The 23,655-nt window shown below is 52.3% G+C and overlaps 1 protein-coding gene across 4 annotated transcripts in view; it reads left to right on the top strand.

Moving 5' to 3' along the window:
- Positions 1-23,655, top strand: part of CACNA1E (calcium voltage-gated channel subunit alpha1 E) — a 141,469-nt gene that overhangs the window by 57,789 nt on the left and 60,025 nt on the right. For all 4 annotated transcript variants that reach the window (XM_062602329.1, XM_062602328.1, XM_062602326.1 and 1 more), the window contains 4 exons: positions 5,278-5,381; positions 6,119-6,271; positions 6,575-6,756; positions 20,904-21,007. In XM_062602329.1, coding sequence (XP_062458313.1) covers positions 5,278-5,381; positions 6,119-6,271; positions 6,575-6,756; positions 20,904-21,007 — 543 coding nt within the window. The remainder of the gene's footprint in view (positions 1-5,277; positions 5,382-6,118; positions 6,272-6,574; positions 6,757-20,903; positions 21,008-23,655) is intronic.

Genomic DNA, 23,655 nt, shown 5'->3' with positions numbered 1-23,655 from the left:
ACGAGGGGAAAAGCTTTGCCGTGCTGAGAGTGGGTGGAGGGGATTGCATGAGCAGACCCCTGGGCAGGCAGATCCATGGCTCTGTCCTTGGGGAGACAGGCATTCCGCCTTGCCCCTGCACAGGATCCAGCTTGATGCTGCTTATGTGCTTGGCCCTGTCATTCCCAGTTCCTCTTCCCCAGAGGTTGGTTTCCTGCAGCCTTTCATTGTGCTGTGGAGTCAGTCTCTTCCACAAGCTGCTGGTCCCTGCGGGCATTGCCTCCCTTCCCAGGCAACCCTTTGCTCCATGCAGTCCCTAGGGGCTCCTTCTGCACCCTAGCATCCTTCCTACAGAGCTCCTGGGCTGGGGTGAAGCCCTCAGAAGCTCAGGGGGCAGAGCGTTGGGCTGAACTACAAAGTTCCTGTGCACCATTACTTTGCACTGCCATAGATCTTGCTCCAGGAGAGGAGTTGTGGGGTAAAAGTCTGGCTCAAGGGAAGAGGAAAGGGGTTATTTTCCAAACCATCCTTATGGGAGGAGGTGTCACCCAGGCTTGGGTGGGTATCCCTGGGGTCTCAGACTTCTCCTTTGGCATGAGTTCAGACAGGTCATGCTGTAGTATGTGGTTGCCAGCACTATGTTTCTCTTGCAGGACCAGCTCTCCAGCCTTCTGGCAATGACTTTAGGTTTCCACCAGGTCATGTATATGCAAATGCAGTTTCACCAGCACCTCTCTCTGCCAAATCCTTTATCCACTGAGAGGTGTCACAGGGGCTGGAGGCAGTAGGGAAGTGCAGAATTTGGCCAACTCACAGGGTGCAGAGAGGATCCTCCTTCATGCACCAAACCCTGAGAGCTTCTCCAGGAAGAGATAGCCTTGGGAGGTCATTTCATACCCCAGATCAAAGGCTAGTGAAGGCAGCTTTTGTCCCTCATCCTCATCACACCTTGCAGGGTGTCGCTGATGCTCAGTTCAGGGCTCTTGAAGCTGTTGGGAAAGACAGGATCAGTGGCTTTGCAGCAGTGCAATCCACTTGTGTCGTGGCCCCAAAACCTAGAAAGAGCAGGCAAAGATGATGGAGGCTTTGAGGTTGCTCTGAACTCTGCCAAGGGCAGGACTTAGACCTGGTGCCTCTGTCTCTTGGCATCCCCAAAGCAGGACCACTTCATTCTGCTGGGCTTGATGTCCCAGTCCCACTGGCCCTGCCTTGGGCAGGGTTTGGACCCAAGAGCCTAGAGTACATCCTGCTACTCGTGATGCTGTCTGTGGAGAGGAAGGGATTGATTCACCAGCAGAAAAGGGGAAGAATGGGGTAAATTCATCAGGTAACTTACTTTCCATCAGCCGTTTGACCAGTGTATTAATTATGAAGTAGTCTCCCTCGTAAAGTCAGGTGGCAGTGCAAGCCTTCGGGGGCCTTTCCACTTAATTATAAATATTAATTTGCACGTCAGCCAGCCAGCCAGCACCCTCCCTGCCCTAGATTTTGAGCTGAGATTAGTCTGTCTGAGCTGATCTCTCCCTCCTTCCATCTAGCACACCCCGGAGCTGCCCTTTGCTGGGACAATTTGTCTGCGTGTGACTCTGCAGCAGTCCCTGATGGCAATGGTCAAGGGATACAATCAAAGGTTGATCTGATTATCTGGGGGTTCAGCCTTTGCTTGTGGTCCCTGGTGTGAAGTCCTCTGCAGCATGCCCTGAGCTGTGCGTGTGTTGCCTCCAAGGGCTGAGACTTCAGGGTTGCTGGTGCTGCTCCTGATGGGAAGATTGGGACTGGAGTGGGTGCAACGTGCAGCCCCTGGCATGGGCAATGGAGGCACAGTGGGTGCTGTAGTGTGTGATAGTGCCCAAATGTGATGCTTGCTCTGTGCTAGTAAAAGAGCTTTGTGTAGGCAGGGTCTTTGAACATAGCTCATGGTTTACTCTGCTAAGTCCCATAGAGCAGAGAGTAATTTTAAATGTGATTTATCCCATTTTCTTTTTCTCCCCTGGGAAGAGAAATCCATAGGTGCAGGTCTTCAGCTGGAAGAGAGGGTGTGTGCTTTGCTCAGCTGCTGCAAGCTGGAGCAGTGCCTGAGGGCTGAGCAATGCAGCCAACCCAAAGCCTGCAAGTGCGTTTGGTCCAGTGGGAGCTTGCTCCAGAACCCGTAAATAAATAAAACAATCATCCTGGTTGCAAACACAAAGCATTGCATTCCCCCCCAGCATGTTTTTGTCTGCCAGTGGTTGCTCACTATTCTATTATACTTTTGGGGATTTGCATATATTTCCCATCCTGCCTCCTCTCTCATTTGCATTCTTCCAATAGCTCCTCTTTTCTCCACCTGAAGTGTCTCTTCCCCCTTTCCTCTGAAGAAGTAAAACTAACCCCTTTGCCTGGGTGACCTATAAAAACGCCTTCACTTTTTTTCCCTTCTTTTTTCTCTAGTACATATGATGAAAAGCATGAGATCATTGGGATTTTTATAGCCCAATCTGGCAGCTTTTTTCAAATAACTTGGATGGTGAGATGTAATTTTAGTTTGGGTCCTTGCCTAAAAATAAAGAATAATTATTAGCACATCAGACATAGATATTGTAAATGATCGAAAAGGGTTTAAATTGTTCTACAGGTACCAGAGCTGCTGCCCTGCGTCAGCACAAAGGTCTCTCACAGCCTGAGTCTCACCTCTGTGCTGTGCATCCAGAGGAGCTACAAGAAGCCTTAAGATATGTCAATCAGTAAATCAGAAATGGGTCCTGCGGGGTGATATGGGTGGCGATCTGAAAAAAAACCAACTCCAAACAACACCCCCCCCCCCAGCATGTTTATAGTGTTAATAAGCCGTTAACAGGTGAGATGCTGAAGTCCAGAGCAGGAGGGTGTGGTTTGAGCGTTGTATTTATTATTAGCTGCTCAGTCCCTGAGATGCCTTGTGGTTCTGGGACGGATTGGTTTGCTCCAGCAACGTGTGCTCCCAGTGCATCCGCCCTCACCAGGAGCTGCAAAAGGATGCGCAAGCACCTGTTTCATAGTGGTGGGTCATTGGTCAGGAGACACGTCTGCAGTGCAGCCACCTCACTCTGGTGATCTGTCCAAACCTGCTTCCGAAAGAGCTCATGGTGTCCCTTGTCCCCCAGCAAGGACAAGGAGCATGTCACCTTGCCACAGAGGAGTCCCATTCTTAGCAGCTAATTTGGAGCGCTGGGAAGTAGTGCCCTGAAATCGCCTGAACCTTGCCTGGAGGCTCAGCGGGACAGCTCCTGAGCCCTTCAAACAAATCTGGGTTAGCGGAGGATTTTGCAGCCAGGGCACTCTGCTCCCCGCTGCAGTGCTGGACCAGTAGTGCCTCAGGTGGTGGTCCTGCCCTGGGGGGGAGATGTGTCATCGGGCTGGGAGCTGTGAGGGCTCCACCTCTGTCACTCTGCCTGGCTGTGAAGGACTATAGCTCATGTTGCTCTGTGGTGGTAGGAGAGAGCTGTCAATCCTGCTGGGCTGCCAGGAGCCTTCTAGCTGGGCTTGTATCGGCAAGCCCTTGGAAGAAAGGTTGGAGCCTGCATCCAGCCCAGGAGTATCTCTGGCCTGGAGATGCTCAGTCCTGGCTGGAGTCGGTGCAGGGGCTGCAGATGCCTTTTCCCACCCCTCTGTGAGGCTGTTTGGAGCCCAGGTGTTGGAAGATGTAGAGCAAAAGCTGAAGGAGGGTCTCGGGGTCTCCAGCGCGGTTTTGGCTGCTGCGTGTCCTTTACGGCGGTATTTTGGGGAGCGCTGGCAGGTTATGTGAAAGACATAAAAGCACTTGTGCTCTCTCCCACATGCTGTGGAGTGGCCGTGCTTTATCATATTTATTGATTTTGATCTTACAACCAATTTAACAACGCAGCTCTCCCCAGCCTTTGGGAGCTCCTGACTTAATTAAGTCCCTTTTCTGCTCTCCCATCAACTCTGTGGATAGTGGGGGCTGGTCAAGGGCTGGGACATGGGGGAAAGGGAAAGTGCTATTAAGGGTAAAAGATCCTGCATATATCAGGATAAGCAGCCTGGTACATGGGGACTTGTGGATGGTGCTGGAGTGATGCCAACTGCTGATGATGCTGGGCTTTGCAGCTGACCCCTTGTGCTCGGGCAGAGAGGAAAAGGAGGTTAGGAAAAGGAGTTGAAGCAACCTGGTTTGCTGAATGTGAGAGCATTTGTACTGTCAGGGTATCCTAGGAAACCCAGCTGCCTTTTTGGAGGGGCAGGTACCTGTCGTACCTCAGGGAGAGAGGGAGAGAAAGTGCTAATTGCTCAGCGAGCTGCTCTGGCCTGTAATTAGATGAATTAGTGGAACAACGACCCAATTTCCCTCAGTTTTAAGATTACTGCAAACAACCCTGAGGTTGCTGCCTCCTCCTGTCCTGCTCTCCTCCCCATCCCCTTCTCTCTCATCCCCTGCTCCTCTACTGCAGTCCTCACTGCTCCTCCTTGGCCAGCACCTGGGGACTGAGCCCAGATGGGAGAGGAGGCCATGAGCTCTAGCACTGCTGTCTGTGCTCCCGCAGCTCTGCCCAAGCTGAAGCGTCTCCATCTCTCCAGCAAGTTCAGGGGCTCCGAGTATTTCCACTGCTGGACATGGTGTGCACCAGCTTGCTTCTGCCCCAGTTTATTTTCTAGAGATGGGCTTGAAAAAACTCTTGTATGTTAAAAGAAAACCTCTGGAGTCCTTCCTGCGCCTGCTGATTGCCTTCCAAGGTCATCAAACTTTCATTACTATAGATTTTTGAATGCATGTGAGGTTTTCGTCTTCTCAGCAATCCCAGAGGTGGAATTCCAAGGAAGCTCCATGTGTGGAAAATGCCAGAGCAGCTGATGGATAAAGGTGCTGCCAGGGGAGCAAGGGTGACCATCAGGGGAGCAAACCCCATCTCTGGGGTACCATCTGCCTGGAATGGAGGTTAAACCCATACAGCTGGGATGAGCATTGGCAGTGTTGAGACCCCAGAGTGTGATTTCATGGCATGGGTTATGGCCAGCACTGTGGTTTAGGGCTGTCCCCAGCCATCTTGGTATGTAGGGGGCATTGAAAGGGAGCTGCCAGGGCTGGGTGGCCCCTGAGTGGCTTTGGCTGACCATAGTGTCCCGTGAGCTTTGGTGCCAGCATCAGACGAGGCTCACTGGCCATGTGGGCTTTGGGAGGCAATGAATCTTTGTACTTGCTGAGGAATATGGTCTTCCTTGTGGCTTCCCTCAGCCTAGTGTGAGAACACGGCTCTTGACACCACCAGGGTGGCCAAGGCCTTTGCCTGGGCTAACTCTTGCTCTCTCCCTGTCTGCCTGCAGCATCCTTGCCACCGCTGGGACACACTTCAACACCCATGTGGACCTGCGGACGCTGCGGGCCGTGCGTGTGCTCAGACCTCTGAAGCTCGTCTCAGGCATTCCCAGTAAGTTGGATACTCCTGGTCTCTGTCCTGGGGTGTCCGCATCCATTCCTGACGTCCTTCAGCATGAGAGGGATCATTGTGCCACCTCAGAAATGCAGGATGAAATCAGCAGAGCAAACCTCCCCATGTAGTGGGAACTCTAGGGTGGCAGCATTTGGTGTCCCCGGGTGGCATTTCCCCCTGCCCAGCCTACTCTGTGCTGGCACAAGGCTGAGCTCAGCAGCTCTCTGGGGCCTTCCAGCAGCTCTGCTTCCCTGGCCAGAAGGCGGTGGGTGGATCCTTTCAGGACTGAGGTTTATTCAGGGGAGATTTCAGTTTTCTGCAAGACTTCATCTGCTGGCATGGGGATAAATAAAGAAACTAGGCTGCTGCTAGCACCGGTTCTCCCGTGCCTCCTGCCTTGGGCACTGGTGAGGCGGTGCACTGGATCCATGCCATGGGGCAATGAGGGAGGTGGAGCTGCAAGGGGCACATCCCACCACGTCCAGAGCCGGGACCAGGTCCAGAAACCAGCCATCCTGGAGCCTTGCTCTACAGCCTGGCCCTCCCTGCTCCCCCTTGGGTTGGTGCTTTCCTCCGTGGTCCTCAATTTGCCAGGCTATACTGGCCTCTTTGCATCTGTCAGATGACTGTCCATCCTCTCTGCTTACTGTTATTTTGCCAGAGGTGGTGTGGACATGTCGTAGGCAGGGGTTTGCATGACCATGCTGAACTGTGTCCTTTCTTTCTCCTTCCAGGCCTGCAGATTGTGCTGAAATCCATCATGAAGGCCATGGTGCCTCTCCTCCAGATTGGCTTGCTGCTCTTTTTTGCTATCCTCATGTTTGCCATCATTGGTCTGGAATTCTACAGTGGGAAGCTGCACCGAGCCTGCTACACAAACAATTCAGGTGGGGAAAAGGGCTCTGCACTTGCTTTACATCCCACGGGTGGCAAACACCTGGGACAACACAAGCTGCTATCGTGAGAAGCCCAGGGCCGAGAAGATCCTTTGTTTCATGCACACAAGGCATCACCCAGTTGTGTTCAGGATGCCCCATTTTCTTATGGGAGCAGTTTGTGTGCAGCCAGGGCTAGTCTCAGTAGGGTCCCCTGCTCTGCCCCAATCCCATCTGTGTTCAGGCTTTTCTCCTCACCTGTCCCCTGCTTCTCTCTTACTTCTGCCTCCTTTGGCTCTCTCTGTGTGCTTGCAGGTGAACTAGAGGAGTTGGACCCCCCCCATCCATGCGGGGTGCAAGGTTGCCCCCCAGGCTATGAATGCCGGGAGTGGATAGGTCCTAATGATGGGATCACGCAGTTTGACAACATCCTTTTTGCTGTGTTGACCGTCTTCCAGTGCATCACCATGGAAGGGTGGACCACAGTTCTGTACAATGTGAGTAGTGCTGCTCTGGTGTCTCAATGGGCAGTTGGATATGGGGATAGGGGGCTGGACATGGTATTCTATGTGCTGGAAACTTGTAAGATCCTGAGTTCCCTTTGTGATGGGGATGGGGTTGGTCCTTCCCATTTGGATAGGAGGTGAGGGATAGAAAGGTGTGTGTTACATGTCTCTGGGCAAAGGGAGCAATAAGGGTTTGGCCTCCATCTATGGACTGGTTATACAACCCATTGCAAGAGTGAAACCTTGTGGATATGGGCTGCAGAAAGCCTCCTGCTTGAGGGGTGTCCCTGGGAAGGTATCCTTCCTTCCCTCCTCCTCCTCTTCTTGGGGATGTGATTATTGGGCACTGCAGACCAGGCAGTGGATGTGCCTGCATTCCTGGTTGCATGGGAAAGCACTGGAGCTGGGATTGGAGGCCCTCCCTGTGGCAGAGGCAGTGTTTCGGTGGCTGACAGGGAGCTGAGATCTTTGCTATTCATGCTGCGAACATCTGTTGGTGCTGAAGGGGATGACTGGGCTGGGTTCCTGTGGTTTGCAGCTACTTCAAGTTGCCAATGCCCAATCCATTGGGGTGCCCAGGGAGAAACTTTGGGGCAAAGCTGGAAGCAGGAAAAAAGCTACAAGCGATCGCAAAGTGCAATATCATTGTGGGTGACTGGCCATATACAAATGTTTTAGTTTATGGGCTAGAAGCAGCCATGCCAGTTCTGTTCCCAGCCTAATTTCAGCATCAATTTTGGCATCATTGCACCAGGAATGTTTTTATACCATGGTTCCCATAATGCCCAGAGATTTGCAAAGTGGCATTGCTCTGCAGGAGGCAAATTGGATGTCTTGTGGTGGGGAAACATGGTTTGGTAGTTAACTTTGTCATCAGCAGAAAGGATGGCTTTTCATCCCAGGTGAAGGCACTGCACTGCCAGTGTTGGGGTCCCCCTCCTGCACTGTGTATTGCAGCATCCTTCTGGGGGTACAGGATGGTGTGTGCAGGCAGATAGATTGTGAAACTTAGACTGGTGTAGAAAAGGAAGAATTCATGGCAAGGGTTTGACCTTACTGTGGGTATTTGGTTTTCCTCTTCCTAAAGGAGATGGTGGTGTTAGGATCTTGCTGCTTCTGGAGGGGAATTAGGCAGGATTGAACAATCTGGCTCTTCAGGAGGATAAAAGACCATTTCTTGGCTGCTTCTGGTGTATCAATGGGATTAGAGATTTAACTACAGCACCTATTGCCGAGGCATAACTGATTATAGCATGAAAGGGGATTTCTACTGCCTGGCATTTTGTTCCCCTGCTTTTAGCATGCTGGGCAGCTGCTGCCCACTCACACCACCCTATGGCAACCTGTGGATGCCCAGCACTGCCTGCGGCTGGTGCCACCAACCTGCCCTGCACTTTGTTTCTTGTGTTAATGACTGTCTGCAAAAGCCAGGGGCTGCTTCCACCTGGGCTCTCCATGTCCCCTCCTCCTCATCCTTTGGTGCCTGAAGCAACTGGCAGCAGCACTCCCTGTGCTAGAGCTCCAGCTGAGGTGTGCAAGGGGCCTGTGAGCTACATGGACAGGCAATTTATGGTCTGATTGACACTGGGGGTTTGTACTGGCAGCTCCTGAGAAAGTCTGGTGACGTTCCGTTTGGGATGTCCTTACTGGGACAGCTGAAGCCGATCCATTCGGTGTCTGGTATTTGCTGATCCAACATCTGGATCTTATTGGAGTGTAGGAACGGGAGACGTTGCTGGGAGCACTGAAAACCATGCTCTGCCGGACCTACCTTGCAGGATCCCCTGTTTACCACCACAGCTGCAAAATTGGGGTCTCTCTAGGACATTTGGGGGGCCCACAGCCCTGGGATCCAAATAACCTTCCCAGCACCAGTTGTGCTGCCAGGCAAACATGCTCCGTCATGGCCAGAACCATAAAGTGCCTCCTTTTCCTGCTCCTCTGCAAAGGACCAGCTATTACTTACCTGTAATGGAAAGGATTAAGGACCTTCCTTGGCTTTTAATCGCATAAGGACTGGGGCCTTGGTATAATAAAATGCTGCTGATTCACTTTGGGAGGCAGTGAGGGACAGACACTGTTCCCAGCACTGTTGGGTTGTGCCTCCTGCCCTCCATGGGGACACAAGCTGTCTTTCCCCTGGGTTGCAAAGGCTATGGCTGGTCAGTCCTTGGAGGCAGCAAAATGGGCTTTTACATTTTTTTTTTTTTGGTAGAGCACTGAGATACACATAGCGGATACGGTGCCTGTAGGATGCAGGGATGGAAAGCCACTGGGATGTTCTGCCATCACCTTCATTGCTCAGAGCAGCAAACCAGAGCAGGCTCCCACTGCTAGCCAGCATGGACCTTGCCCAGCACATGCCCCAGGTTTGGGGAATCAGTGCGGGACTCTGCTTTCCTACTGGAGTAAAGTGATGGGAGGCTGCATCCTTGCAGGTTAACACCACACAGGAGAGTGAGATAGCAGGAAAACCACTTTAGAGGCTCTCAAACAAATTGCTTACTATAGTATTCCCCTGTGTTACTGTATCGTGATTTTAAGATCCATTTTTCCACTATTTACCAGGTCTAGAAGTATGGCTCCTGGAATTTGTAGATATCATCACAAAAAGCTAATTGGACCCATGTTCCTTTCCATGTGTGTTATTTCATGAATGTGCTTGCCTTCAGTCTTGTTTTCATCAGCCTTGCCTGCTGTATTGCTAGGTAGAAATCACACTATGGGTAAAAAAAGGAGAAAAAGCCTCAAATTGTGGGGTTTTATGGCTCTTCCATCTCCCATCCCTGGAAACCTGAAGGAACTAATTTCTTTTGGAGGGAAGGTTCAGATTTGTGGTTTCTCTGGCTGTCTCTGTGGTCCAAAACAGGATCTAAGGGGTATTTTGCTCTTCTTATACTGGAGCAGATGCCCCTTCCCTGGGCTGGCTTGAGACCAAACCTGATTTCTGTAGGGACAAGAGGGAAATACAATGCTGGCACAGAGGCTCATTGTCCTACTTCTTCACCTCTGCAGGCATGCTAGTATGAGGCAGGGTCTGGGTGGCAGTTTTGTCATTAAACAGTGGTGCCAGGATCTGGAGGGGGTGGAGGGGTGGCAGGGCTGGTGAGGGGCTGTTAGTGTGTGCTGTGGGGCTGGCTGGACACAGCACAAGCACTCGGTGGTGCTGGTGGCTTCAGGTGCTCAGCCTGGCTCCCCTGATCACAGAGAACAAACAGGAGAGGAGTTTGAAATCATTATTTCCTCAGAAACACTGACTCAAGGGGCTGTATTTATTCACTGAGATTGTTTATTTGCTTTTCCATTTGGAAGTGCTCAGCCGCTATGGTTGCAGGTAGTGAGGAGATTAGCTTGCTGGAGCTGCCATTCTTCAGTTTCCCCCACGCTACTGGGAGCCGAGATGGGAAGGAAAACACTGGTGGCAGGCATGTGCTGGGGCTGTGGGCTGGCCCAGCGGCCTCTGCAGGGAGAGGGGTCAGCCCTGCCTGTCCTGGCTGGGTCCTTTGCTGGAGCAGTGCTCTGTGCTCGCTGGAGCTGGACACCAGCCACATAGCACAGGTACTACAACCCTCAGTGTGAGGTTAGTGGGGAGCACCACCACAAGTCCATGGCAAAAGGTGCTGTTTATAGGTGTAGGCGCAGTGCCAGTGCAGACAGATGCCTGCAGGGGAGCTAGGGCTGCCTGCTTGTCCTGCCGGTGCTGCTTGCGGGGTCTGAGGCTGCTTGCGGGACACAAGCAGTTGCAGCTCTGAGCAATTGCAAAGGAACATGGGTGCAAGCATGGGCACATGTCTGGCCATGGTCCTGAGCACCCTTCGCTCACACCAAGAGAGGCTCCAAGTGCTTCACAGGACCAGCATAGCCAGAGATGATGCAGAGAATCAGAGCCTGCTGATGGGGAAAGCCTGTTTCACTGCATGGATCTTGCCATTAAGTTGAATTCCTGTTGATCGTAATGTTGTGGCTCCGGTAAATTCTGAGAGTTGGAGCCGCCTGCAGACAGGCAGGAGTGCCTGCATGGCAATGATAACCAAGCTGCAGCTGGGCCAGACAAAGAGCTGGCTTGACTTTGGACAGGACAGTGGCTATTAGCAGTGATGGGTAAACATTTGCCTCCTAAGCAGACACATTAAAGCAGCACTGGAAGAGCATCCATGCTGCTAATTGCAAATGCATGGCAAGGCCTAATGGGAGCTAGCTGACCACAGATGCCTGCTATAAACCCAAAAGGCCTCTTGTGGCACAAGGGATTGGGACTGTAGGGAAGCAGGAGGGCAAAAAGGTACAGGGAGCCTTAGGAAATGCCAGTGCCGAGTGTTGGGAGCCTTCTGGGAGCTTTTGCAGCAAGAGGAGAGTGTTTGCTGCAAAAATACCTTCCAAAATACCTTCTAAACTGCAGTGGTTGTGGGCAGATCTGTGTGCTGTAGCCTCAGGGGAGGTGGTGTGTGCAGGTCCTGTAGCCCTGTGCAAAGCTTAACAGTCGCCTGCAAGCAGCCAGGCTGTTGCAAATGTGCTGGTTAGGTGCGAAGCACAAGCTGTGCATGCAGAGCCCAGCAGCAGAGGCTTTGCAAGAGCCGCTGTAGAATGCGAGCTGCTGCAAGGAGCAGGGTTTGCAGCAAGTGTGACTCAACCACCACGTGTGGCCAGGAGGATGCACGGGGAGGACATCCTGCAGGAGTGCTGGTGCCTGGTGCCACCATAGTGTGTGGGATCCCCTCTAAATGTGGGTTGGAAAAGGACCAAGAGGAATGTCATGCAGAGGTTAGGGTTTCACGAGCTGGGTGTCCAGAAGTTGGCTTGGATGGGGTTTGACTGTGAAGTACCAAACCTGAGATCTGCTGGAGCTTGGTTTCCAGGTGTGGCGAAACGTCCATCCTTTTTTTTAAATGGGGACTGTTCAGGTAGCCTTGATTTGGGGCGCTGGGAAAGGGAGATGTGTTGAATCACTGGGTGTGCAGGAGCACGTGGATCAGACATGGAGGTAAGGCTTGGCTGTCCTGCTCCCTGACAGCTCCCCAGTTGCAGTAGTCATGTGGCCTCAGGGAGGCTCAGGGGAGGAATCTGTTGCAAAGCAGTTAATTTTCACAGTGTGTGTATGTAGAAAATTGCTCATTGTTCATTGGCATAAATTCCCAGGGTGTCATGGTTGTCCCTTGGGATGCTCAGCACTCAGCTGCTCTTCCTGAAGCACCTACATGTGAACAGTGTGAGCAGGACCTGAGCGTTTTGCATGTCTGGGTGGGTTTCACCTCTTGCCTTTTGGAGAGCAAGGGCAGTGCCTGGCGGTGCCTGAGGCAGACAGGAACTAGAGGGATTAATGACTTGGCCAGAGAGGAATTGCTCCTTTTGAGGTTTGCTCAGACCTGAGATGAGCTGGGAAACCTCCATGAGCCTCAGTGCTTCCAGGTGCTGCTGCAGTTCCTCTGGACATTGGTTCCTTTCCCCTGAGGTCTCTAGTCCCAGGGCAAGAGCTGCAGCAGTGCCAGCCATGTGCTGAGGGTTGTAGAGACCCCAGGAAAGGCTGGCAGTGCAGTGATCGCCTCAGAACAGCAGCTGCCCTGACACCACGGTGATGGGCAGAACACTGGAGGAGCTCAATGCAGCAGTGGTCTCACAGCTGGTGGCTAAGCCTGCTGTGCTGCTCCTTTGGGCACTGTGGAGGGTGAAGCTGTGAGTGTGATGCGCATTGGTGGCTCCTAGCAAGCAGCAGCGCCGGCTAGAGGTGATACCTGGAGAGAGGAGGAGGAGGGAGAGAGGCTGGAGAGCAGAAGAGATGGAGAGATGATGAAAGAGGGAAACCACTTGGCTTTTTAGCCTTCAGTGCCCTGAGACAATGCCAGGCTCTCAAGCTGGAACGCTTGCAAAGGGGAAAGGAGTCCCTTCTTGTGTGTTTTAAATTAAAACGCAACACACACACAATATCCTGTTGGGGAGGTATGAAAATTTAATCAACACCCAGTGCTCTTAGCAGCTCGGTAGAAAGCACAGATCTTAATGCCTCTGCAGCTATTTCTGGTGGCTCCTGGCCATGTGGGCAAGGCAGGTTGTGTTCTGTGCCTGGGGGGGGACAGGGGCATCCGAAAAGTCCCCAGCACTCCTGTCACCACAGGGCAGAGCCCCTTCCTGCTTCCTTCTCTGAAATGTCAAACACTGAGTGTTTTAGACGTGACTAAGTTAGCAAGGACTTCAGAGAAAAGACTTCAAATTCCAGCCTGAAGGTTTAAAACCTTCCTAACTTTATGAAATGAGATGGTTTTCCCCAAATGGCTCATGTTGGTGCCCAAGCTGGCAACTCGTGTGCTGCCAGCCATGGGTGCTGGAGCCCATCCCTGACAGGCACGAGTGCAGCAGCCAGTCTGCTTTACCCTCTCCTCCCTTTGGAAGGAATGGCTCTTTCTCTGCACTCAGCAAAGCCAGACCCTTGCCAGCGTGCCAAATGTTTCAGCCTTTTCTTCCCCCCCCCCTCCTTTTCCCTCTGTGTGTGTGTGTGTGCTGAAATGACACAGCAAGAAACAAACTGTGTCTGCTGGATCCCCAGCTTTGCAGGCATGTTCTATCAAAAGCTCCCTGCCCACCCCCTCCTTGCTCCTAGACCATCTGCTGGCAGGAGTTGGGGAGCCAAGGGGTGGTTGGAGGCATTGATGCTTTGGCCCTGGTGCTCCAGTGCTGCCCAGGAACTCCAGGCTTAAGGAGGGGAGGTGGGAAGGGGGTCTTGGTGCTGCCTGGTCTCATATTGCTCATCTTCATTAAGCCCAGGACCTGTAATTTCGTTAGCAAGTTTGGTACTGGAAACTGCCGGTGAGGCTTTGCAGAGCTGTGTCCATGCCTCTATTGGTCCACGTGCTGCTGTGCATCAGGGCTGGACTGTAGGGGGATTGGGGTCAGTTGGGGTCCTTGAGCGAGGTTGTGCATGGGTCTGATGTCCTGAGCATCACAGCTGGAACTGGGAACATCCCTTCATCAAAGGAAGCATCATGGGGCCCAAGCTGCCTCTCTGGGCAAAGCAGGGATCCAGCCCGGCAATCACTGACCCCCATTGAAAAACAAGCACAAGCCTGATCCCATGAAAACCATGCCCTGCTGCAGCACACAAGCTCTGGGTCCAGGTGGGCATGGACTGAGCCCGATGTTGAGGGTCTTGCACTAGGAGTACCGATGCTGTCTTAGCCAAGCACTGGGTCTAATGAAGATTGAGGAGCTTTGCAAATACTCCATCAGGAGAAGTTTATCCTACCTGTGGGGCAGTTAGTGGGTGCCCACATCTGTGGCTGGAAGGCTGAGGAGGAATCGGGGGGGGGGGGGAGAAGGTGGGAGTTCTGGAGCAGAGGTGGAGGCAGCTGAGAGGCACAGTGAGGGATGACTGGGGGGGGAAGAAGAGGAGGAGGCATGCATGGGAAGTGGGTTGTGAATCAGTACTGGGGCAATTTCTCAGTGGATAAGAGGAAATCTGAACATTGTTCTCTGCCTATTTCAGATGCTTTGAAAAGACTTGATTTTAGTAACTTCTAGCAATGTGTTTATTGCATTCCATTTGGAAAGCAGAAAAATGCAGTATTTTGGTATTTTTTTTCCTGTTTCCTCATCCCTTTCCCTCCCCCCACATACACAGACACGAGCATGCCTATGGGCTTTGTTGAGCTTCGTGCACCCCTCTGCTAGGACTCATGCCTGCTGCCTGTCCCTGGCACCTCGGAGCACCACAGGTTAGCGAAAGGCACTGCTGGAGGCACAGCCTCAGGCAGGAGGTGCCCACCCTGCATGGAGACTCCAATACATGGCCATGTCAGGATGTGTCCTGCAGTAGGCCAGCCCTGGCCCTGCAAAGGAAATGTACCAATTTCCTCATTAACCTGATTCGGGAAAGCAAAGCATTTTCATTGAGATGTTGTCCAGTGCTGGGGTTGCTGATGAATACCAGGCAGGGCTTGTGGGGAATGAAGCATGGTCCTGCATGCAGGAGATTAAATTACTGCTATTAAAGGAAAGAAACAGATCTGTTACTGTGCTGGGGAGAGCAGCAGCAGGTGTCAGGGTCTTGAGGGAACTGGTTAGGCCAGGGAATCTGCTGTAAGGTATTTTTTTAATTATCGTTTTTTCTCTTTTTGCTGGGCTATGAGGATCTTGTGGCTGTTTCTGCTGGCCTGCGTGTGTTTCTCAGCTGGATGCAGCTGTGGTTTGCAGGGAGGAGCTTGTCAGGGGCTGCAGAGATGATGCTGGGGGGGATGCCATTACATGTGGCAGGGGCACAGAGAGTGTCACCACCAGGCAAAGAGTTGCTGAGCCAAGGTTTTCACATACAAGTCGTGGAAGTTGTGGATATTTTGTGTCTGCTGTCCAAGCAGGACTGCTCTGTCCCCACACCAGGTAGTGAACTGTTGGGAAGTGCTGGGGAAGGCAGGCACAGTGCCCAGGACAAAACCTTCTGAGATAGCGGCTTTCACCTTCATCCCCACACCCCTTTGCTATGATTACAGCCTGGGGGAGCAGACAGACCTCACCTGCCCAGCCATGAGGCTTGGGACAGTTTGGTCACCCCATCCCTGCCCATTAAAGCCTGCCTGCAATGCAAACAAAGCCACAGTCCCTGTGGGAGCTGTCCATGGAGTAGGAGATTCCTGGCAGAGGACAGTGATGAGAGCAGGATGGGGCCACCCATGCTGCTGGAGGTCCTGTGGATTCTGCACTGCAAGTACGTTGCAGCCAGTTGGTTGCAGTAATGAATGTGTACTACCCCAATCTAATTACGTGCTGTTTAGTGTGTGCCCTTGCTGTTAGCCATACTGGACATGGAGGTCTCCATGCCCTTCTCCTTCCCCTGCTGGGAAGGGCATAAAGCTCCCCTCCTCTCCAGGGAAAGCCTGAAGTGGAAACCCAGGCCTGTTACTAGGCACTGGAGAATCAACAAGGGTGGATCTCTGTGTGAATGTAGTCCAGTAGCTCTCTGGGACTTGCTGCTCCCTAAATGACTTGGATGCCCACAGCCTCAGTCCCCTGTCCCCCTTCCTGAGCTGATGGGCAGTGAGTGACCATTAAAGGCACCCTGCACAGGCAGAACATGCTCTCTGTTTATTTTTAGCTAGGAGAGACTGAATTTGTGCTGGTTTTGGTGCCTTCTCTCTCCCCCCCCCCCCCTTTCTTCCCCTATAGCAAAGAAATCCTAAAGTTTCCCATGCAAACGCAGCCTGAGGGAGGGTACGTGTGGGCTGCGAGCTTGTGCTTTGCATTTGACTTGGGTATATATTTAGATTTCTTTAGATTTCTGGCCCCCTGAGTGAGACCTGCTTCTGCAGCTCCCTGTGCCTTTTCCCGCCCTTTGGAAAAAAAAATTCCAAACAAAAAATCCACAAGAGCTGCCAAAAGAATAACCCTGTGCTGGGGGTTGAGAAATGGGAGCTGGTGGGAGCTCCTTCACCAGGTGGGGACCCGCCGTGCCAGCTCTGTTACCCCATGAGGGTCCAGCTCCCACGTCTTGGTGGTGTCATTTATATAGGCTTGGAAGCTTTTTTGGCTGCAGGATGCATTGTGTCCAAGATGTCACTGTGGTGGTTCAGCTCCAACTGGGAGTCTCCACCACAGCTTTGACATGACAAGCACCCTTGGGTGTATAGTCCCTTGGGGAGGCTGTAGATTTTTAGTCTTCACCGACAAGCTCACATTAGTTGTGTTTGTGTCTTGGGTATGCCTGGAAGCAGTAGCAAATGTGTTTCTTCGTCTTGTGGGCATGGGAGAGTTTGGGTGGTGATGGTTTAGGCTGGTGGGGTGCATAAGGTGGTTGTCTTAAAGGGAAGGGAAAAAGCAACAAAGCTAGGTGTCAAGTAGCTCCTGTTTCCCAAAGTGCTTGGATGAGTGGTCTGCTGCACTGGAAGCCTAAGGCAGGAGTCAGGAATTTCTTCATTAAAGGAGTTATGGTGTCTGTGTAATTTGGGGATTAAACTCCTGGTCTACCCCGACTTCTGCATATGATGACCTCCTAGTACCTTCAGCACAGGGGAAAAACCCGTCTGGGAAGACACAGTGGACTGAGGTGATGAACCACAGCCTACAAGGGATATTAACAAAAAGTGATGCTCCAAAGGGATGGGGTAAAGGGCTGTTCAGTCAAGACAACTGCATCTTGGTGCCAGAGAAGCTGTGAAGTGCTATGGGAGCCACCAAAAGTTATGTTGACACAGACCTCATGAAGGGTGCTCAAAGGGACAATGCGCAGTTCCCTACCTCTGCAGATGGAAGCAAAGCATAGTGAAGCAGTGGCTGGGGAGATTTGGGCACGGCTTTTGGTCAACACAAAGGCAGAGGCAACAAAAGGCTGTATGGTGGGAAAGGATACAGCCATGAGTGCAGCCAATGGGGAAGCCAAGTGCTGAGACCCCATCAGCCTGGTGCTTGGGATGGCTTCCCCCTCCCCATGTTCAGAGGGAGCTGGCACATGAAATGGCAGGTCTGGTAACAAGTATTTTTAACAACTCCATCAAGTTGGGGGAGGCACCATCTGACTGGAGAATAGTGAATGTGATGCCTATATTTAAAAGCGGGGGGAGGAAGGGAAAAAACTAAGGCAAGCAGGAATAGGACTGTAAGCCTGACCTCGATTACATGCCTTTTTGGAACAGATTTGGAAAGCAAAAGAGGAAAATGAATCATGGGTTTGCCAAAGGTAGGTCACTCCGGGCTAACCTGGCATCAGAGTCCTGGAAACATGTAAAGCTGGTCTTTGTAGTAAAACTTTTGCTCTGGGAAAGTGTTAATGAAGAGGAGCTCTGTGAGGCTGGCAGGGAAGTGAGCAGCATTGAGATGGTGCTGTGTGGTGTTGAGGGGATGTGGTGACCAGTGGGTCTCCTCGGGGTTGAGTCATCGGCTTTCCATGCTGGCTTCCCAGCATTTCAGGGATGGATGGAGGCTACCACCCTGGGCTGGAGGAGATTGAGAGCTGGAGGAAGAGATGTGTGCAGTGTGAAATGGAAAGCCATGTGTTTGTTGTGGAACAGCAAAGGTATCTCTTCAGAGCCCAGGTCTCTCTGATGGGAAGTAGCAGTGTGGAGGAGATGAGCAAGTGACCACAGTAGCAGTGCTGGAAGGAGAAAGGAGGTTTGCAAGAAAGGTGGCAAAGTCTCATTAGCATCATGCAGGGATGGAGTGGGACCCATCAGAATTGCTCCCTTGGCTCTCCTGTGTCCAGGGAAATTGAACTGAGCCTGGACTGTAGTAGGAAAGGGACTACTAGTTAAAATAGTGAGGAAGAGCCAATCATGCAAGAGAGAACAGGAGGAACCTTGCTTTGGCTGACAAAGTAGAGGCTGGGAATAGCCATGATTGCTGTCTATAAATACATCAGAATGGGAAATGGAAAGGAGAACTGCTATTTCAGCCAAAGGCCAATGCTGGCAAAAGAACGAATGGTATATAAAATAACCACAAATAAATTTAGGCTGAAAATTGGAGCAGCCATTAGAACATTTGTTTGAGGAGCCTTCCAGTGGGAATAGTGGTTTTTTAAGATAGAGTTGACAAAATCTGGGGGAGATTGCATGACGCGTGAGAGGGAGCATGGTCTGTGTCAGAGCATTGGGGTTGAGAAGACACATGGCCAGGCATGGTGGTTGCTTTGGTTTCCTGGACAGATGTGCTTCAGCTTTGGGAGTGAAGAGATGGGAATACGTCCACTTATTTGTGTATGTATGCACATGCACATGCTCTTCTGTGTTCTGATGCCCTGCTGTACTGGGTGCTTTGTGGTCATGCTCTCTGTCACAGGCTAGAGAAGCAGTGGAAGATGCCGAGTCTGTGAAATGCCAAGCCCCTCGCATTTCCCAAATAAGCCCTCTTGTCCCGCCCTGGCTGGGACCTCTGCAGCCTGGGAGCTGCAAAGGCACTGCAGCAACTTTTCCAGCTCCATGGGGGATAAAAGATTTGACAGTCAGAGCAGCTGAGAAGGTACCAGATGATGGTCTGGAGCCACTGCAACCTGGCTGGGCTCACTAGCTCCTGATTTTGTAGGGAGTGTTGGGATGTGGACTGGGAAATTTTGTCTTGGGGCAAAGCTGGCACCAGGCAGGGGTACTTGTGTGGCTGCTCAGAGCAGTTCTGTTCCTGGGGCTGCTGGTATTGTCATGGGTGGCTGGGACCATCCCTAAGCTCACTGTGGCCAGTTGTATGTGGGGGTCTATGTGGAGTACTCAGCTCCCCATCCCCTCCCCTGCCTCAGCAGTGCCCCTCCTGGTATCACTGGCTGATAACCCTGGGAGAGTTGCCCTCTGGTCCATCGCGTTGTCCCTGTCTGTCCCTACACCTCCTGCTGAGCCCTACTGGAGAGGAGGCTGAAGGAGGAGTGGCTGTGGACCAGCCCTGGGGAAGATGTCTTGTTCACCTGTAGGAACGGAGTTAATCTCTCTTGCATCCCCTGTACCGAGGACCTGGGGGAAAGCCTGCGTTTTTTTTTTTTGGCAGGAGCCAGTTTCAAAAGCAAGCAATCCTGACATGGGTGACAGGTACACAATGGCGTCTCGGCAGGGAGCTGAAGCCAGCCAAGGCTTATGGGTTCATAATCCTTGAAGACTATTCCCACAGCAAATGGTGCTCTTACAGCAGAGCATGGTCGCTTGGGTGTCTTTGGAGGGCGATGATGAGTGTTTCCCATGCATCATTCCCATCTCCCTGTGCTCACTGCTCCTGTGGCCCTGAGCAAAAGGGCTGGTAGAGAACTGTGGCTCTTGAAAGCGCAGGACTTTGAGAAGATGGTTTCCCTGGTGCTGGAGGAGGAGGGTGGTGAGTCTTCCCAGATGCCTTCCCCAACCTCAAAGCCCTAATTGCTGCTGTGTTCCAGGCACTCCTTGGCACTGGGGCCTCTGCCCACAGCATCCCTCTGACAGTGCTGTGGTCAGTGCCTGTAGAAGGATGTTCTGGCATCACCCTTCCTGTGTCGGGCTTAGTGTCAGGGTGGTGGGGATACCTGACTCAGGCTCCCACTGGTACCTTGGTGACCAGAGGGAGACTCCAGCATGGTGATTTTATCTCCCCCTTGGAGATACACTTCTCCCCTTGCAGAGCCTCTTCTCAGCTCCTGCACTGGCCAACCAGGAGATGTGGTGCCAATGACTCAGACAAAGATGAGGGCTTAATTAGCACGGGGGGGGGGGGGGGGGGGGGGGGGGGGAGGAAGAGAGAGAAAAGAGAGTCTTTCATTGCAACAAGATTGATACCACCTCCCCCAGACAGTCACGTTCTGCCGCATCACCCTCCAGCCCGGCGTCATGTGCACTGTGCCTGACACCAGAGGACAAATGGGGCCTGGGAAGTGGCTGCAAGGTACAGAGGGGCACTGCTTTATTAAAGGACTCAGTGAATAAATGTCTGGAGGTACTGAGCAGGACTTGATAGCAGCCTTTTTAGCTGTCGGACTTCGCCCTGCAGTTAGAGCTCTGCTCTCAGCCCCTTGGGGTTGGGATAATGTACCTGGGGCAGGAGGTACATCTCCTGCATGCTATTAGAGATGATGCCATGAGCAAAACACCCATTTGAAGGTGTGGGGCTTGTCCACACCAGCCTCTTTCCCACTGTGCATAGAAGGACACGTATTGGCTGCAGCTTCTTTAGCTGCCAGCTTCCCTGACCCTAAGGCACCTTATAAATCTTTCCCTCTTAACCCATGTTTGCTCAGCAGGCACTGCTGCTATGGGGCTGCTTTGCCATGTCTCAGTGAGCTGCACCGGGGAGCACTGAATCAAGCTACTGAGAGGCATGCTCAGGTTGGCCCCCACACCCTCCGCACCCTGATTGCAGGCCACTACATCTCTGACTGCATCACTGTCTACAGCCTCTGCATCCCTGCAGGGGAGGGTAGGAGGAGGAAAAGGAGAGTGGTTCTGCCCAGTGAGAGCTGGAGATTGTGGATGCGAGTGTGGCTGGGGCAGGATGCCGAGGGGCATCAGGGCACTGCTGATCGGGATCACCCTGCAGGCATGTCTGCACAGGCAGTGCCTGGTGCCCATCAAGGCTTGGCAGGCATGGCCGCATCACCCTGAGGAGCCTGCTGTGGTCAGCCTGGAGTGAGAATCGCCACCATGCTGCATCTAACACACCCTCGCCCTGCCCCAGGTGCTGATGTTGAAGATAACGTCACATGTTTTTTCTTTCCCCTCCAGACCAACGATGCCTTAGGAGCCACCTGGAACTGGCTGTACTTCATTCCCCTCATCATCATTGGATCCTTCTTTGTCCTGAACCTTGTCCTGGGAGTGCTGTCGGGGTAAGTGAGATGCCATCCTTCTCCTCTGGGTTATGCTTTTTGCATATCTCTCGGCCCTGAGGCTGGCCTGCTACTGCCATGCCCCCTATGATCCTAGTAGCTGGTTCCTCTGCCCTTTCCATACCTGCCTGCCCCACAAAACCAGGTTGCTCCCTGCTTAGCTCCTTTGTTCCCTGGGGACCCAGGAAGGGGGCAGCCTTGAAGATGCTTTCTTGTTGTTTCACCTTGCTGAAGAGTTTGTGGGTTTGGTCACCTGCAAGAAACGGCCAGTGTTGATTTTCTGGCTGCTTGGAACTTGCTAGCGGGTAGAGACATGGTGGGGCCTTATGGAAGCGTGTTTGAGTCCAGGATATGTTTGTAGTGGGGTGCATATTTGCTGGCTGATGGAGTGTGGCGGGCATGGGTTGGGATCAGTTTGGGGCAGTTGTGGGAACAATGCAGGGCACTTCCGTGCAAGCCCTGGCTGCAAGATTATGCTTGGCATGGTGGGTAATACCCATTGGTGAGGGTAGGGGTGCCTGGGTTGCACATGGATGAGCCAGGGACATAGGGATAGCAGAGCTGCCCCTATTCTGCTCTTCCCAGGGGAGAGGAGGCTTTAATCTAAGCCATTAAAATGGTTTTGGAGAGCAACAGGCTTCTGTCTCCATGACAATGAACTGTGGTTGCATCAGCACATCCTCAACTGCTGGTGGGGGTTGGTGCATGGGGAGAGCATGCCCTCTCCTGCACTGGGAGGAGGATGTGGCTCCTCCGCCCTTGCTGCAGGTGGCAGTGGGGACTCCATGCCCAGCAGCAGGTCATTTTGTTCCTAATTGTCCACTGTGAAAAAACCAAAACAAAACAACCTCCCCCCCAACACTATAGCACTGGTTTGGCCGGCCAGAAAGTGCTCTGATGCAGGGATCAGTGTGGAGACTGCTCCTGGTCTTCTCCCTCACTGTCTGAAGTGCTCCCATGATTTCAGGTGTGCTGATAGTGGTTGTTTCAGGAGTGCTTTGCTGTACTTCAGGGTCTGTTGGTGGATTGAATTTCCCCAGTTTTCAGTCTGGGGTATGACTGAGTCCAAGGACTCCGGGGACAGGCTGCAGGAGGGGATTCACACAGCCTTGCAAGGAGGGATCTCTTATGGAGGATGAAGGTGTCCAAGCAGTGTCAAGTGGCTTTTGAATTTCTTATGCCCCATCCAGCTTGGGGATTTGAGCAAAGCCCAGCTGGGTGTCAGTGTCAAGCAGGAGCTTTCCTACAAAAGCCCAGAGAGGAAAAGTTAGGTTGGGGCTAGGCTGGTTGATGAAGTATTGGATCATGCCAATGTAATGTTTTGTGTAGACACTGAGGCTTTTGGTGTTGTGGTGCTGAGAGCAGCCTGGGGATGCAGTAAGGTAGCAGTGCTCTAGCCTACAAGCCAGCCACTGGCAGGAGGACCACAGGCTGGCTGGTGGGACGCCTGGTGTGTACCCTGGTCCATGGTTGATGCTTACCTGCTCTGGGACTGTGTAAGGCAGCTGTTCCTACACCTGCTGAATGGGATGCAGTTGTCTAGGGCTCTTCCCAGGCACCGGCTGGCATTTCGACTGTTTGTTTATTGCTAATAGGGTTTGTATTGGGGAAGGATGCAAGTGGGTGGGTGGCCTAATTGGCAATGGAGATGCTCTCTTGGAGTGCCAGATATCTAGGGAAAAGCGTGACTGCTCAGCTCCCTGGAGGGCTGAGCAAGGTGAGTGGAGGCGGCAAACTGGGCTCTGCCACCCAATGTCAGAGCCATCGTCTGTGTGCTTCTGCTTGGCCATGGTCACAGACATTCTCTGTGGTTCAGTGCGTTCAGTCCCTCAGCAGTGGTGAAGCATCCTTTTGCCAAAGCTGCTGCCAGAGCTCTAGAGGGGTATGACATAAGGTGGGAGAAGGTACTTCTGCACACAATGTATGTCTTTGAGGGCAATAAAAAGGACTTAGCTCCTTGCTTTGCTTGCTTAATTTTTATTGTTTTTACAGAAGCAATCCTCTTGTGCTGGAAGAGAGCACTTGGCTCTGCTGTGAGAGGGGAAGTGTGACCTTTACATCCCTGGTTTCTGGGCTGGATGAGAAGGCAGGGTCTGGCTGCATCCTCTTGCATGCCCTGCAGTTGGGCTGAGCTGGGAGGAGAAGGTCACTTTGGGGATGAGCTCCATGGAAACATCTCCATGTGAAGGAAACCTTTCTTCAGCATTCAAACACTGCTTTGAGGGAAGACAGGCAGCCATGCCCCACTAGCTGAAATTAAGGTCACTCTGTTAACTTGGGACACAACAGTGAGTGGTGAGCCATGGTAGCCTGCTTGCAGAAACCTGGATGCACGTTGCTTGCAAACTGCACCATCTGCACTGGCAAATAATGAGGTCTGCTCAGGATTTCTAGCTTTCTTCTCAAAGTTCACACTGGGGAGCTGGTGCAGAGCTGCCTCTCTGCCCTTGCTTTGTCTCAGCAGTGTTTTTTTGGGGGAAACAATCAAACACCCAAAGCAGGTCTTGAATGCAAAGAGGCTGCAGGAGGACATTTGTATGTTTAACTTGCCACCAGCAGAAGTTTGCTGGAGCCCAGATTTAGCAATCTTCTGGTTGCGATGCGCATCTCTCCCAACAGTCAGTTCCCCAACTGTTAAGCTGAGGCAT

The sequence above is a fragment of the Pezoporus occidentalis genome, unplaced genomic scaffold (genome assembly GCF_034315485.1).
Source record: "Pezoporus occidentalis ecotype Australia unplaced genomic scaffold, CSIRO_AGI_Poc_V1 ctg76, whole genome shotgun sequence".
Lineage (NCBI taxonomy): Eukaryota > Metazoa > Chordata > Aves > Psittaciformes > Psittacidae > Pezoporus > Pezoporus occidentalis.
The sequence above is the reverse complement of the archived record's forward strand: the minus strand, read 5'-3'. Positions and strand labels throughout refer to the sequence as shown.